Source organism: Cyprinus carpio, chromosome B25 (assembly GCF_018340385.1).
Source record: "Cyprinus carpio isolate SPL01 chromosome B25, ASM1834038v1, whole genome shotgun sequence".
Classification (NCBI taxonomy): Eukaryota; Metazoa; Chordata; class Actinopteri; order Cypriniformes; family Cyprinidae; genus Cyprinus; species Cyprinus carpio.
In genome coordinates, this window is record NC_056621.1 from 10,132,072 (window position 1) to 10,146,877 (window position 14,806).

The 14,806-nt window shown below is 38.6% G+C and overlaps 2 protein-coding genes across 7 annotated transcripts in view; both read right to left on the minus strand.

Annotated features, from left to right (window-relative positions):
* The window catches only part of LOC109051173 (protein NDRG4-like), a 30,078-nt gene extending 23,681 nt beyond the window's left edge, over positions 1-6,397 (minus strand). For 3 of the 6 annotated variants that reach the window (XM_042753133.1, XM_042753132.1, XM_042753129.1), the window contains exons 1-2: positions 6,243-6,395; positions 4,712-4,785 (exon numbers count right to left, since the gene is read on the minus strand). In XM_042753133.1, the coding sequence (XP_042609067.1) occupies positions 4,712-4,785 (74 nt within the window). In that variant the 5' untranslated portion in view covers positions 6,243-6,395. Of the gene's footprint in view, positions 1-4,711; positions 4,786-6,242 lie in introns of all 6 variants that reach the window. The other 3 variants (XM_042753134.1, XM_042753130.1, XM_042753128.1) reach the window with 2 other exon arrangements.
* A 5,897-nt stretch (positions 6,398-12,294) lies between these two features.
* LOC109051172 (DNA replication complex GINS protein PSF3) lies at positions 12,295-14,806 on the minus strand. Its single transcript, XM_019068728.2, has 3 exons — positions 14,491-14,806; positions 13,450-13,683; positions 12,295-12,719 (listed from the first exon to the last, which is right to left on the minus strand). The coding sequence occupies exons 1-3, from the start codon at positions 14,659-14,661 to the stop codon at positions 12,489-12,491; spliced, it is 636 nt and encodes a 211-aa protein (XP_018924273.1). The 5' UTR covers positions 14,662-14,806; the 3' UTR covers positions 12,295-12,488.

The window sequence follows — 14,806 nt, forward strand, 5'->3', positions numbered from 1 at the left end:
TGTTTCGGGGACTTAAAATGAGGTGGCATTGTGAACATGGCTTGAATGTTGTTTGGTGGTTAGGTTCACGATGACACAAAAAGGCACAGACTTGTCAGTCTCCAGGAACACATGGCCAATTGTGACATTAGCTCTCAGGTTGTCTGAAGGTAACTGTTGATGGATGAGACAATGTACTTTTCCATTAGGTTCTCATTAAACTCCAGCTGTGCAGCTGAAGGTAGTGGCTCATGGGAGCTCTGTCAGTGTCAACTGATATTTCCATAACACGATGCTAAGCTAACAAACACCTCCACCGCCTACTGCTAACTTTATTGCACTCTAATAGTTCTGCAAACACATGCGTATGTAGATGAATATTATGAAGCATGTCGTTATTTTCAACTTTAATGGCAATATTGCTAGTATAATAATTTAGGCTAAGCAACAGTCGTTAGCATGTTTTAGTAGCATTCCAGAACATCTAACTTTTCTACCATCCAAGTGTTGTGAAAATGAGTAAACAAGAACATGAATGAGAAATAAAAAAGGAAAAACCACCTCATCAAATATTAGTGCAGATTGTTGCCACTTTACTCAAGAGGTGACAGAACACTTTGATATATCATTCTCTTGCAAGAGTCGCACAATAACTGGGTTTAATCCAGAACACTTCAAGTCAACCGAAAAGTCATTCCACTCTTATTTCCTGTCAGTGCCAAGAGCTGCATGAATCTGGAATCATGGGCAGTGCAAATCAAACCCTCAGATGTGAACGGATAGAATGATTCAGAGCCCTGCAGGGAATGATTATTTTGGTTGCATAACTCCTCCCATGAGGTGATTATAACGAGGTCTAGACATGACCACAATACTCTCAATTGGCCTCTCTTTCTCCCTCCCTTTCCTCTGTCACGATCTCTCCGTTAATCTATCTCGCCTTCCCACCTCCCCCACATGTACTGACCTTTCTCAGATCATTATTATAATCGTTAGTGCTCTGTTTCGCTACACCATAATAGAGAAACACTTTTACTCTTTATAAACAGAACGTGAGTGGTGCTTGCCAGAGCTTCCACGCAACCATAATTGCCATATTGGTGTTATGGGTGTTTTTTAGCTTGTTGGATGTGGTTGTTGACTAGCCCAAGTCAACCGAGTCCAGCCTAAGTCTCTATGAAATTTTGGTCACTAGATAAGTCTAGTAGCTTATAAATGTAATACTACACCTCTCCACAACAAGCTGCACAATTTAAGGCGGGAGTTACATGCCAATGTTTAATACTGAGGACTATGGGTTTGTTCATATCTCTAAACCCAAGTATGAGCAATAGTAATGACAATCTTAGCATGTACCAATCACTAATTATTGACTAAACACTGACTGGTTTTTGGATTGTGTGGGTAAATATAAATAATTTGGATCCATGATATTTAAGTATGTATAAATATAACAGCTTATTCACGATCATCAATATTAATATCATCCTATACTAAAATTACAGCATAAAGAAAAAATAAATACATTCATGTCAAATATCAACCTTCTTCTTGTTTGCAGAGATTTATTTTTGTGGGTTCTGTACCCCGTCAGTGTTGCCATGGTAACCTCTGGTAATGCCAGTAGACGCCCCTGCAATCTTTAGGGAGTTGGATAACCTTTATCTTTGCTTCTTTATCCTTTTTGACAGCATCACTGCTAGTCCTAATTGCAGTACTAGAAAAACAGAGAGTTTGGAGTCACCAAGATAATGTGTTAACTCTCAGACATTTTGAATCTAAATAGAGTTCATGTATTGAGCAGGCAACATCAGCCAGAGCTTTTTTGACCCTGTTCAGTGACAAAAAAAAAAAAAAAATTGTGTATAAGAGATTATGACACTGGAAAGACCATTGGAGGAGTATTCTGTCAGACACCAAATCAATAGATATGCTCAAAGGCAAGGGTCTGACCTAATATACAGAATCCCAATCAATACTTGGAAACTGGGTTAGGACAATGTATCTATTGCAAACGGAATTCTAAAATCATTCTCTGAACGCAAAACAGGCGAAGGATCTTGGCACAAAACGTCAAGAAGCTGAGCAGTACAGTCTCCTTGGCATCACTATTAGGTTATACAAGTAATCAAAGTTTTAATTAGCCATTTGGATACTAACATAATCGAGGTAAATAGAAAGAACATGGCTGCATAAGCAAGGTGTAGAGAGTGCTAAATACCACCCACATGCTGGCAGAATCAAATATACCAGGAAATAAAAATAAATTATATCATTGTGGAAGTATGGGAGAAATCAGTGGAAGACCTGAGCTGTTGTAGTTTTTACAAAACATTTGTTGCTGCCTGGAAAAGTCAAACATCAAGACAAATACAGTATCTTCCTTTTATGCTTATTAAAAACTGGCTTCATTGCTGAGTTAGTTTTCTCTGTTTTTATAGAATGAATTATCTTCTTGTTCTTCTAATGAGTATATGTTACTCATGTCCAAGATTCTTATAAGGATCCTCTTCATAAGGTGAAATGTTGAGGGTGATGGAAAACAAAACAGGTTAAGCAAAAAAAAAAAAAAAAAAAGCTTAAATGGGCATAAAAACAAAACTCTCACATATAGACTGTTCTAGGAACTTCAGTCATAAGGCGCTTTGGCACCACATAGTTCTAGGAACTAGCCAGCAGGGTGGTTCGTAGTTCTAGAGAACCAATTTCCCCCTCAGGTCGTTTTCCTGGTTGCATTCGCACTGGCAGCAGGAACTTTAAAGAAGCCAATAGTGACATCTTTATTTGCGGCATTTACAAACATCAACAACCGGTGAAACTCCATTCAAAGCTGTTTTTGATGTTTGACGTGGGTTTAATGGTAATGGAAATGGAATATAAAAACACAATTTACATGATTAAAAGAGCATGAAAATCTGACTAAATCTCCAATGCAACTTGCAGTGTTATCATCGAGGCTGAGAAAAGAACACAATGCTGCAGAAAACAGGTAAAAACCGTTATCGCTGTTTTCCATGTTCGTGGAGTAAATATGTTTACATGACTTTTTAAAAATGCTGGGTAGCCAGTGTTTCATATGTGTTTGACCAATCAGCATACCCTGTGTCACTGATAGTTCCTATAGGACTGTTTTAGACCCTACTCTGAAGTAGGAGCTACATTAGTTCCCCTAAACGGAGTTCCTAGAACTAAATACGTTCCTAGTCCCTCCGGTGCAAACATGCCAAAAAGCAGGAACTTCCGCCAATAGTTCTAGGAACTATGGAAAGGTTCCTCCAGTAGTTCCACTATAGCTCCAACTATACACTGATGCACACCCTAGTCCATTAAACCTGTGTTTCTTAACTTGAATCCTGAGGACCAACCTACCAGAATGTTTTAGATGCCTCATTAATAAAACACTTGATTCAGCTTCTTAGTGTGATCAGATTCTTAGTGTGTTAGATATGGAGGCATCGAAAACATTCTGGGAGGTGAGTTCCAAATACTGGAGATGAGAAACACTGCAGTAGACAATAACAGAATATGTCTAATATTAAAATTGAGATGAAAAGCAGCTGTTGAACTCAAATAAACTTCTTGTAATCTCAACCCCTTAGAGAGCTCACTTTACACCTCCAGTGGGATTCTGGGTAACATCTGAAGGACCAGTCATGGCTATCTGGCTTTCAAAGAAGCTTTGAAAGTGTTGTACCACCAGAATCAACCATGTTTTCAACCCCTCACACTGCCTCTTGTCAGGAGCTGCCTAGTGCTGTAAGCCAGGCTGACAGAAGGTGGGTTGGTATGTGGTCCTCAATAATGCCATTTTACCTTGGCTGAAAGTACAGTAGCCTGGCCGAACCTTACCTTAAAACAAATTTTTACTGTATGGATCAGTAGGAAACAAATCCTGGGATGTTAGGTGTGGTTTCCTTGAAATATTAATGGTTCCATTTTGATAAATAACCTGCATCTAAAAGCTTTCATGAAGAAATCTTTTGCCTCACAGCTGCACACTTATTTAGGTCAGAACAAAATACAATCAAGTCCATAATAGTTTTCTTCACTCATGTGCAGTCAAATTATTCATGGAGATTTTTCATTTATTGTAGTTCATTAACATGAAATTGGTGTCACGTGGCTCAGTTGATTATAAGCTGCATTGGGGGCACTGGAGGTCAAGAACTGCAGAAGGCAATTCAAGATTTGAAGGACTCTCTTGAACAGAAAAACATCTAAAGTACAAGAGCCACCGAAACAGAACAATGGACATCAAGGTTGATATGCATCTTTGCATATGAACATTTATTTTCAGTATCAAAAAACACGTAGCTCAGGCAACAACTGACTGGAAGACATTCAAGACTTCATTATTCAGATTCCTAATGTATATAGTGGACATGAGTCTTACAATAAAGTATAAAATAATATTTTTACATGAAATCAGCTTGAACACATAAACCTACATTAACTGATTGGTCAGAGACTGAATGCTGAAACAATAAACAGCTATTGGGCAATGAAATATGAATAATGATCTACAGCAGTTATGATGGTTATTGACACTTGACCTTGTTCAGCCATTGCCCAGTGATTGGTTGACAAATCAAGGTGTGATCATTATGTGGTCAGACACAGCAACGGGCCATGGATTTCACAAGCAAAGAGACAAACAAAAAATGAAGGGATGGATGCTAAAAAAACCGAGAAAAAAAAGGCTACAACCTCGGTTACAGGCAGAACTACGTACATTGTCTGCAGCAGGCTCTGTGGAACCGTGCAGCTAGTCTTGGATGGGAAGTTCCAGAACAATCCAGGCCCCATCTATCAGTACAAAACAAGATCCATTTGTAATTTAGCTATACACAATATTTGGTATTCAAAAAACTCTCACAGTAAGTACGTTAAACTGGGAAAGATATTGAGGAAGCCCCCTCCGAGTTGAACTTCTGTACACTAATATGCAAACTTGTCGCAGGGCATGGCTCTTATAAAGAGATGTTTTATGAAAAGGTTCCAGACAATTCACAAAATCCTCTATAAATGACATTCTTTATATAGTCCTCAAGCCAGGAGAGTATCTATTAAAGTAAAGCTAACATGCAGTTTATTGAAGAATCTTTTTCCATGCTCAGTGAAGGAATAGTACAACACTTCTAACAGGGAAGGCTTCCAGGCGGTATGGGTTTTGTACGAGTGAGACAGAAAAGTTTCCAAGGCGTCTGTTGCATTGTTATATAATGCAAAAATGGGGGCATCTCGTTGTCTTGCAGGGGGATTTAGCAAAAAAATTAAAAATTAATCAGCCTTGCATCATGTTGCGTCAGTATTTTACAAGGCTGAAAGATATCCAATATTTTCAATTACTCATTTTCAAAACCATGCCACATATTGTCATTCATCTTTACAGCTGTAATCATCCCACACATTAGTAACTGAAGTACCTGCTTGAATTTCCACCAGCCTTTCAGTTACATAAACAAAATGTATTTCAGCTACAAGCCATGTTGTCAACCAAGTGTGACAAAGGTGTGGCAGTTGCCATTAGCTGTAGAATAAAACCGTTTTATTTAAATTTAACATAAATATTCTCATTTTAAGGCACATGCTTACAACATCATCCATCACCCCTTTAAAACTGAAAGTGTCAAGGCTTATGATAAGTCACATTATCCACCCTGGAAAGTTCCACAGCCCTCCTGGCCTCCTATGCAACCTGGCACCCAACCAGGTGCACTGGCGTCAGATATTCTGTGAAGTGTTATTGAGATTAGGAAAACAAAAGCTCTGCTTATCTGTTATTACACAGACCTGAATATTTCTCAGCACCACAGCAGATAGCATTACTCCAATGAACAGGAAAGGGCACCTGTTAGTAGACTTATCCATAATTTAAGGGGTGGTCTGAATGGACTGGGACTGGCTTGCTGTTTTTGGCAAAGCTTCCCAGTCTGACGCAGATATTTTGCGGGGTTAATAAATTTAACCTGTCGACCTCCCATTCACGCCAATGCAGACGCTGGAACTATGAAGTGTAGCTTATGACTCAAGCGCTGTAATACTCGCAGGAGGGACTCTAATGCTTCTCTTCAGATGGAGTCCCTCAAGGCCCTGTGTTGGGGTACTTTTTGATCTGATTGTATTTTCATACAGTACACCTTGTACCGAAACAACCAAGTATTTAACATGACCTAACAACAGAACAGAGTTCTCTTGACTGATCATTCTAATTTGTGCATCTTTGCAAAAATGACCACAATAACCAAAGATATATTTCTTACCTCTGCTGAAGGAGTTTTCTGTTGTCGTCTTAAAGGATTCTGATGGTTTAGCCTCTTTTTGTTTGCTCGTGAGTGCGTTTCGTAGCGATGCTGTCTACCCAGTGAGGTCTATGCTGTGTGAATCTCTCTACCTCTGTTCCACCCTCCCTCATTCGCTCACTCTTCCCCTCCCTTCTTTTGCTCTGTAATAAACAGAGAACACGTGTCCTTTTGGATGATGCAGCCTGAGCCATACCAACAGATGAGAGTGAGACAGAGGGAGAGAGAAAGAGAGGGACAGAGAAGAGGGACACACAAGGAGAGAGACAGAGAGATAAGAAACTGGATACAGGAGAAGAGTGAAAGAATAGCGAAGGGCAGACAACCAAGGAGACAGAGAGGACGGAAAAAAAGAGAGACAGGGATATTGAGTAAAGCCTGGAGGCTTAGAATGAAAGGCTGTCCAATTAGACCACAAGTGGTAGCTCTGTACAAATGATTCTTACATTTCAGGGGGAAGGCACAAATTTGGCAGCATGAGCTTTTATCAAGACAGTTTTTACTAGAAACTGTTCTCCAAAGATTATAAGAACATACTCATATACCCACCCAAACACTGCTATAACAAACCTACTCATTTACTTATCACAGCATGAATCAAGGACAGACACATACGCCCATGCATGTGTTGGTACAAAGCAGTTTTCTTCTTCTTTGTACTATTTTATAGCAATTTGCACTTTTCCCTGAAGACAACTACTAATGTTAGTCAAGAATTCTTGCACTAAAAACATGTAATTAAGCTTTTTTTTCAGCCTCTCCCTAACTCTTAGAATTGTCTGTTTTTACTACTATACCTTTTATAGCTAATTTGGCTTGTCTCAATGTACTAAGGCAGTCAAGGGTTCAAGACTGGTTAACATGGTCCAGTTAGCCAGTCCTGTTGAAAGATACTGTAACTACACCAATAAAAAAAAAATCAATTAATGGTCATTCAAAAGAAGCTGCATGACTGACTACATATTTTTGATGCAAACAAATTGATAAATGTTTGGGGTGGTGGTAATATTGACAATGATGATGATACTGATGGAGATGACATATAGTGTGATAATCACTTGTCATTTGCAAGACACCAAGAACACTGAATTATAGTAAATCATTATCCTAATTAACACATCCAAAGGATGGAAAAACTGTACCATTCCTTGTTTCCCCCTATGGTCTCACTGTCTTTAATATTCTTTAATACTTTACCAAGAGAAATGTTGCTTGCTAGTCTCACTCAGCCAAGTGGATTCTGGCTGGAAATTGTCAGCAATTTTGAAATGGCAATAAACCTTTCCCTGGCAATTCTCAGGGTCTTTTGCTGTTGGAAAGTCAATATAACACACTATGGAGCCAGAATCAAGAATCTAAATAACCTTTTCACATTGTCTTGTTGGCACAGTTGAAAAGCCAAGGGGGTAAAGGCCAACCCACTAAAGTTCCTACATTTTAACAATTTAAAATCAAATGAAATATGCTCTGATTTGTTGACAGAATCAACCATGGCAGCCTCCTGTCAATATTTGAGAGAGATGTTAAAGCCGACCTACAGTATTTCAGCACATTTTGAGTTGACTGAATGAGAGATGTGATGTCACATACAATCAACTCACATTATTCTGCAGCCTGACATATTCTTTGCTGAAGGCTGCTTTCTGCTCTTCAACTTAAAACTTGTTAATACACTAGCTCAAACCAGCCCCAAATGATTATGTTTAGCTTCATCAGGAATTATGCACTAGTTATCACCACATACTGTACACAACAGTGCAGCATAGTATACATTTCTCCCTGCTTCATTGTTGCAATTTAAAGACTGTCACATTCTTGGCTCACAATCTTGCAGGCTAATTGACCCTTATTTGTCCCTATATTAGCTATGTGATAAGGAGAAATCAGGTCAGTCGCCTTTTTTGGAAAGGTCTAGAACAGTAGATGGACTCCAGCCAGGTTTTAAGTGGTGAATTGGGAGAAACCTGGCAGCGGAGTGACCACAGTTGATAGGCTAAGCACGTTTTGAGTCCTTGTTTATCTGAGGTTTGGTTGTCTGTACTTGTGCCAATGTGACAACCTTAAACTGCTAATTTAAACTGCTCAACAAGACATACCCAAGGCACGTGCTATCACAGAGGCAACACAGCTGGCTCGCTGCAATGTGGAGAGCGTCAATATTGTACATCTTTGTCCGGAGTATAAATGGTCAGAATAAGGAGTGTCAGAGGACTACGTACAGTAGAAGTTGACAGAATCCTCAATGGAACTCAACTGAAACTTTTGTTTCCGAATTATCATTTACTTGAAAATGGACAGGCAACAAATCCAGACAATGGTCATCACAACTGCCATGCCTTATGTGGCCTCGCAGTTTTTACTTGCACATAGGACTACAAAATAAACTGAAATAAACTGAGATCATAAACTGAGATAATATTGTGTAGATTTCAGTATTACATTTAGATCTACAATTGTTGAATACAAATGTTCTATTTACAGCCTGTTCTTTGCGTTGATGATGGAGAATCAACTTTATTTTGTGTGATTTGAGTAGCTTTTAAAGAAATGATACTTCCTGTGCCAGCTATCACCACCTTTTTGTTGAATCCCATGTAGACCGATGTTGCCTCAGCACATGCTTGAATCCATAACTGGATTTTGTCTGAAATATAAAAATGCTTATTTTATTTGACATAATACATCATTTAGAAAAAAAAGGGATAAAGTGAGAAATGCACTTACTAACAACGATGACAGCCACTATGACACATCAAACCCCAGGAAGCACCAAGATTGCAACTTTCTGTGTGACTGTGTGTGGTTGCCCATGAAAAAAATCACTGCCACAAGCTGTAGGTTGTTGCTGTGCAGTTGCTAAGGTGTTTCAGCACATAAGTTGTCTCAGTACATGCTTACATATAAATTGGATTCTGTGTGAAACACGATGCTTCTTACATGTGGTGATCTGCCACTCGAATAAAGAGAAAAAGAGCACTAGAGATGGACAGCTGAGCTATGAGTCATCCCACCATTATAGCAGGAATGAAGGAGAACAGGTCACTTGACCGATATTTATGGATGTTTTTTTTCTCATCAGCCTGAACGCATTTGTCTGTCAAAAAACAAGGTGAGGATAGAGGTGGTGAGACAAAATTACATAAAAACACAGGAGAAGACACCATTTATTGCACTTCCAACACTCGCTCAGCCTATTTATAAAAGACAGGTCACTCTGCAGTGAGCAATACTGCAAACAAAACAGACGAATGAGGCATTGCAAGTAGCTCAGGAAGGAAAGGGCAATGTCTTCCAACACCCTATCCATTCCAACATCAAACATCAGCAGAATTTACACAAGGGTCGTCTTGTATGAAAAGGCAAAGAAGACAATGCTTAGTCAAAAAACTGAACAAATTTAGTAAAGAACTCACCTGTTTGGGCATGTTTGGACAATTAGGTTAATTTAATTTAAGGTTGATTATTTTTATATATTTTTTTACATGTGGTGTTTACAAAAGATATGATTACTAATAGTTTGAAAATAAGGTCATTATTAATAATAGGCTAGCAACAGCAAGTGGTACCAATAAAAGCTATATGAAATGTTCCATATGCCATTAACCTAAATACATTTGTGAAAAAAAAAAAAAACTCAGAGAGGAGACTTTGCCTCCTCACTTTAGAAGTCCACCACAGGTTCCACCATCAAAAATATTAACAAGGGGGGCATAAAACACTGTTCTCAACCTCCCACCTACTTTAGTGCAAAGGCTTGTTTGAGCCGGTGTTTCAGAGTGAATGCAAACCCAGTCGGGGAGAGATTAGCCACATCTGAAGAGCAGCGCGGGGGCGTTAGCTTAGATACGGCTAATCCTGACACCTCTGTTTCTCTCTCCATCTCTCACTCTTTTGCCTCCGAGTCGTGTCTGTTCTTTTTAAACGAGAAGGTCTGAAAATCGGCTCAATGGAACAGCTAAGGCGAGAAGCCAAAAGAAGCTCAAAGACAGACATGGGAACACTAGTGGATACTTTTCCTCCAACTCTGTTAAAAAGAGATGCAACACAGTCAGCTGAGGACAGATGGGATCTGAAATCATTTGCAGGATTCTCACACAGTTAAAAACATGAATAATTCTGCAACAAATTAGAGGTCTATTGAGAGAGGAAGAGATTATGGAAAGACGTCGGTGCTTTTTTCAAAAATGCTTTAACTTTTTGGGTTTACATTAGAATATTTTTGTTCTTCCTGTCTCTGTGATCTCTGTGTGTGCGTGTGTGTGTTTATTCAAATGAAATGCAATCTTAAGGCACAATGCAATGTTCTAGCACCAGCTCAAAATATGCAGTGTTGCTACAGAGACAGTGCCACTGTAGATACATTGTGCTTGCATACAATCTCTATGAAAGTCTTGATTTTTTAATGAACTGTAGTTTTCTAACACTACACACTGGACTACATATTCATAAAATATTATAGCCTAAGTGTCTGCACTTAAAGAAACATCTTGCATGAACTGTAAATCAGTATTCATAAATCAGCTATAAATGCCACAGACTCTTAACAAAAAAACAGACTATTAACAGGGTTATTTGGGAGTAGTTGGGTCAGTTCCATGTTCATGACTCTTAAGAGTAGTACATCTCTAGCTCATGCCAAAAAAGCCCCACTGTGAATCCAGGTCATGAGTGATTCATTGAGCAACAACAAGAAATAGTAGAGTTCTAGGAGACCCAGCATGGGTCATGGTGCAACACTTGACACCATTCACTAGGTAGCTAAGGAATGGTAACCTAGGATTTTTAACTCTGTATGTATATTGAAGGGAATAATCTTTAATGATAGATACAATGTCATTTAAATTATAAAGATAGCATTGCTGTGCGGTTTCTAAAATGTTACAATTATTTTAGTGCTATGCAGTTTCTATTATGTTGGGTGGGTGCTTGCAAGCCCAAGAAAAGAAGTCCTGGGCAACTATCAAAGCACCTTGATCAAGGGCACAACTGTCATGGCTTTTACCTTGTGGAATTGAATCAACCTTCTGGTTACCATTGCCCTCAACCACTATGCAACACTATCCTAAAAACAAGACAAAAAGACAACTGTAATTTACTCTTTGCAAACATTAATGCTTGTATTTACAGTCTGAATATGTTTGGTTATTCAATAAAGTCATTGCCCCATTTGTAATCAAGCCACCAAATGATGTAACTTCAAGAGAACTGTAGGGCAATGAGTGACTTTCCTTTAGTTTAGACATTTCACAAAGTCAATAAATCCCTCCTGCCCTACCCAAGCCAACTCAGCTGAGGCTGCAGAGAGATAATAAGGTCGATATGACCATCCCAGAGGGACATATCAATAACTTCCATTACGAAATCTCGGGTGAGGTTGTCCATATCAGCTGACCCACATTTTAAACATGAACAAGCAGCTAGGACTCATAAACATGCTCATTAAAATAAGGAAGACTAAGACATTTGAAATCTGATCCTGGAGAAAAGAGATTCCCAGTTCAAATATACATAAGATATAGATGTTTGTTTTAAGAGGGGAGAGAAAGGGGCACCGAAGTGTGGAGACACGCAGTGATTTGATTTGTCCTTTTGTTGACTGATGCAAATAAGGCTTGCTCACACACAGAGTCATGAACAACCTGATGACACATATAAATGTCACCTCCAATATTCTAAATATAAAAGTTCATGGATTATCAGAAACCAGCACTCTTTATATAACAGCATAAATGCATTAATGTTCATTATTTATGTTTCAGTCTGAACACCGGGAATAATCTTTGTTAAAAAATGTTTAGATATTGACATATGTGACGTGCAAACTCATAACTCCCCAGACTACGAAAAAAAAAAAAAAAAAACACAGATGAAACCTGTTCAGTCCTCTTTAGGATGAATGAATGGAAGAATCTGTAATTGCTTTATAAAAAGCACATCTCTGGGAAAAGAAGACATATTTGTAAAGATGAAGAATTAATGACCTTTATAAAGTTTCAATGAAGAAACAGAGTGAAAACAATAGAATAAATTGATTTATTGACCATATACCAATCAGAAACAATGTTTATACACAAAAATATTACAGTAAAAAGTTCACAAGCAATTAACACAAGCCTCTCAATAACACAAACATACATGCATGTGTCCCACTTTCTCTCACACTCACAAGAAAGTGTTCTTAGTCCTTCTTTGTAATCTTTTGGTCTTTCAGGCCTGCAGGTCTGTAATTTTCCTCTTTCTGTAGTTGATAACTAGACTAGAGGCAGTGAGGTGAGAGGATCGGCCCTTTTCCCACAGTTGGAAACTGTTTAGTCCACTCTGGCCTGCCTTAAACAAGCTCCTCTCTAAGCAGTCCAAGCGCTCCACCAGCGCTGATGTGTCTTCATTGTAGGCGTTCTGGGACGAGTCCATGGTCCGACGGAAACGACCGATGAATGTCTGATTAGAGAGATGGGGACAGTATATAGATTTTATGGAGGCATACACAGGATACAGGGACAGCTGCAAAATACTTCTCTAGTTTTTTTATGAGTTATAACAAACATTCAAGTCTGAAGAGCTACAAAATAGAACTCCTAAATTTGAATAAAAACGGCAGTAGAAGTGATCAAAATAAGGAGACTTCATGACTAAAACTAAAAGACTAAAAAACATTTTGTATTTGCAATTTTATAGACATAATAGAAGAATTCAGCCATATTCTTGCTCAAAGTTCAAAGCTGCTTGTTGTATTGTAATAATCAATATAAAGTACTAGCCATAATAACTATGCAGCAGACTTTTAAAGCCCTAAATTATGCCCTGAAATTTCCCTGATGAAACACTACAGAACTGTACGTCCTATTCAACCTGGCATATCAGTCTGCCCAGCAACTGGTCAGTACTAGTAATGATTTTAAACGCACTGCTCCCTCTATTGGTTGAGGTAAGAAACAGCAGATGCATTATTACACATTCCTCAGTTAGTTAACTGAGATGATTTCAGCATGTGAAGCTGTGTACCGTAACAGCAAGCTGGCTTTCTTCAAACCACCCATTACTAATAGGTTACGGTAAATTAAACAACTCATCATATCTTATATGGTTAACATATGATTTAGCTTGAATTTCCATGCTTTTTACAAGCAATAATTGTGTATTGTGTGACTACCTATCTAGACATGCTCACCTGGAGGATGGTATTCGCAATCTCTGGGTTTTCTGGGCTGTCAAAATGTAGCAACTGGGAGCCTAAACCATAGTAATACGGCCCCATTTTGTGCAGGTCTACAACAGTGGGATCTGCCCCGAACACTGTTCTCCAACCCTCACGATACACCTTTGGCAGCTCCATGGACAAAACGCGCCTCTTCCTTTCATATAAGCCCTTGGCCAGCCACAGTGGCATCTCCATCTTTGTGCCCTGAAACATAAAAACACACAAAAGTATAAATCAATCAATCATATGTGCCAAAAGACAGAACCTTATATTTAGTTTAAACACACATACAAATATGTCGTGGTCAGGGACTTATATTTAGGGTTGCAAAAAGGTGGACAATTTCCAGTAAATTTCAGAAACATTCCAGAAATTTTGAAAACTCTCCAGGATTTTTTGGAATCTTCCAGGGATTTTGGGAAATTTCCCACCCTTTTGCAACCCTACTTAGCCTATATTTAATGAGTATGCAAAGAACTTTCTATCCATGCAACTCCGTCACCAACACCAAACCGACTTCTTCAGTTCCAATATTAGTGTTAACAATATAATTTCTGTCATGAATATTTCCACAGTGCCATTTGTATTTGTAACATTCAGTGGTGAAGATGACAGTTACGGAAAGTAACATTTGGCTTATAAAACAACTCGTCCTTTTGTCTTGTTAAGGCTAACATCTTAGTTAGCATTTTATGCATATTTAACAACAGACATAATATTTTCACAATTTTGCTAAAATTAAGCACAACTTGAGGAACTTACAGCTTGCTTGCAAATGAAGCCCAAAAATAAATGTATAGAAGAGATATCAATATCATTCTTCATACTCTACACTTGTAAAACAGTACAATAACTTTTGTTAAAACCTAGGTGATGCAAAATGGGTTGCTATGCTACAATTGAGAACTTTTATGAAAAATTACTTTCGACCAATTGTACACAAATGTGCTCTGAAAGGTATTAAATCCTTTTATACCCGTTAATAACAAACATGACCGATAATGCGAGTACCTCTGGTATGTCGCGTGTCTCGCTGGATTTCTCGAGGAACCCGAGACGCGGGAACGCGCTCTCAGTCCTGCACGGCAGTCGCTCGTGAGAAAGTAAAATATCATCGAGAGAAAAGAAATTCTCCTCCATTCCGATCCCTGGGGGAACAGGCATGTAGGATTGCGAGTCCATTTTTATTGTTTAGGAGTCAACTCTAAATGAGCAAACGAAGCTAATAGAAAACAAAGAGGAACATGTCAAAACAACAGCACCGTCAAAGCAGTATTTGGCGCGCAACTTCAAATGAGAAGTAATAGAGCGTCGAGCACGAGGAGCA

What these genes read in the sequence shown, in the direction of transcription:
- LOC109051172 (XM_019068728.2), bottom strand. Translation starts at nt 14,661, where the DNA reads ATGGACTCGCAATCCTACATGCCTGTTCCCCCAGGGATCGGAATGGAG. An exon ending in AGACACGCGACATACCAGAG is followed by an intron (nt 13,684 to 14,490) that starts GTACTCGCATTA and finishes TTTATGTTTCAG; the next exon opens with GGCACAAAGATGGAGATGCC. An exon ending in TTGCGAATACCATCCTCCAG is followed by an intron (nt 12,720 to 13,449) that starts GTGAGCATGTCT and finishes CTCTCTAATCAG; the next exon opens with ACATTCATCGGTCGTTTCCG.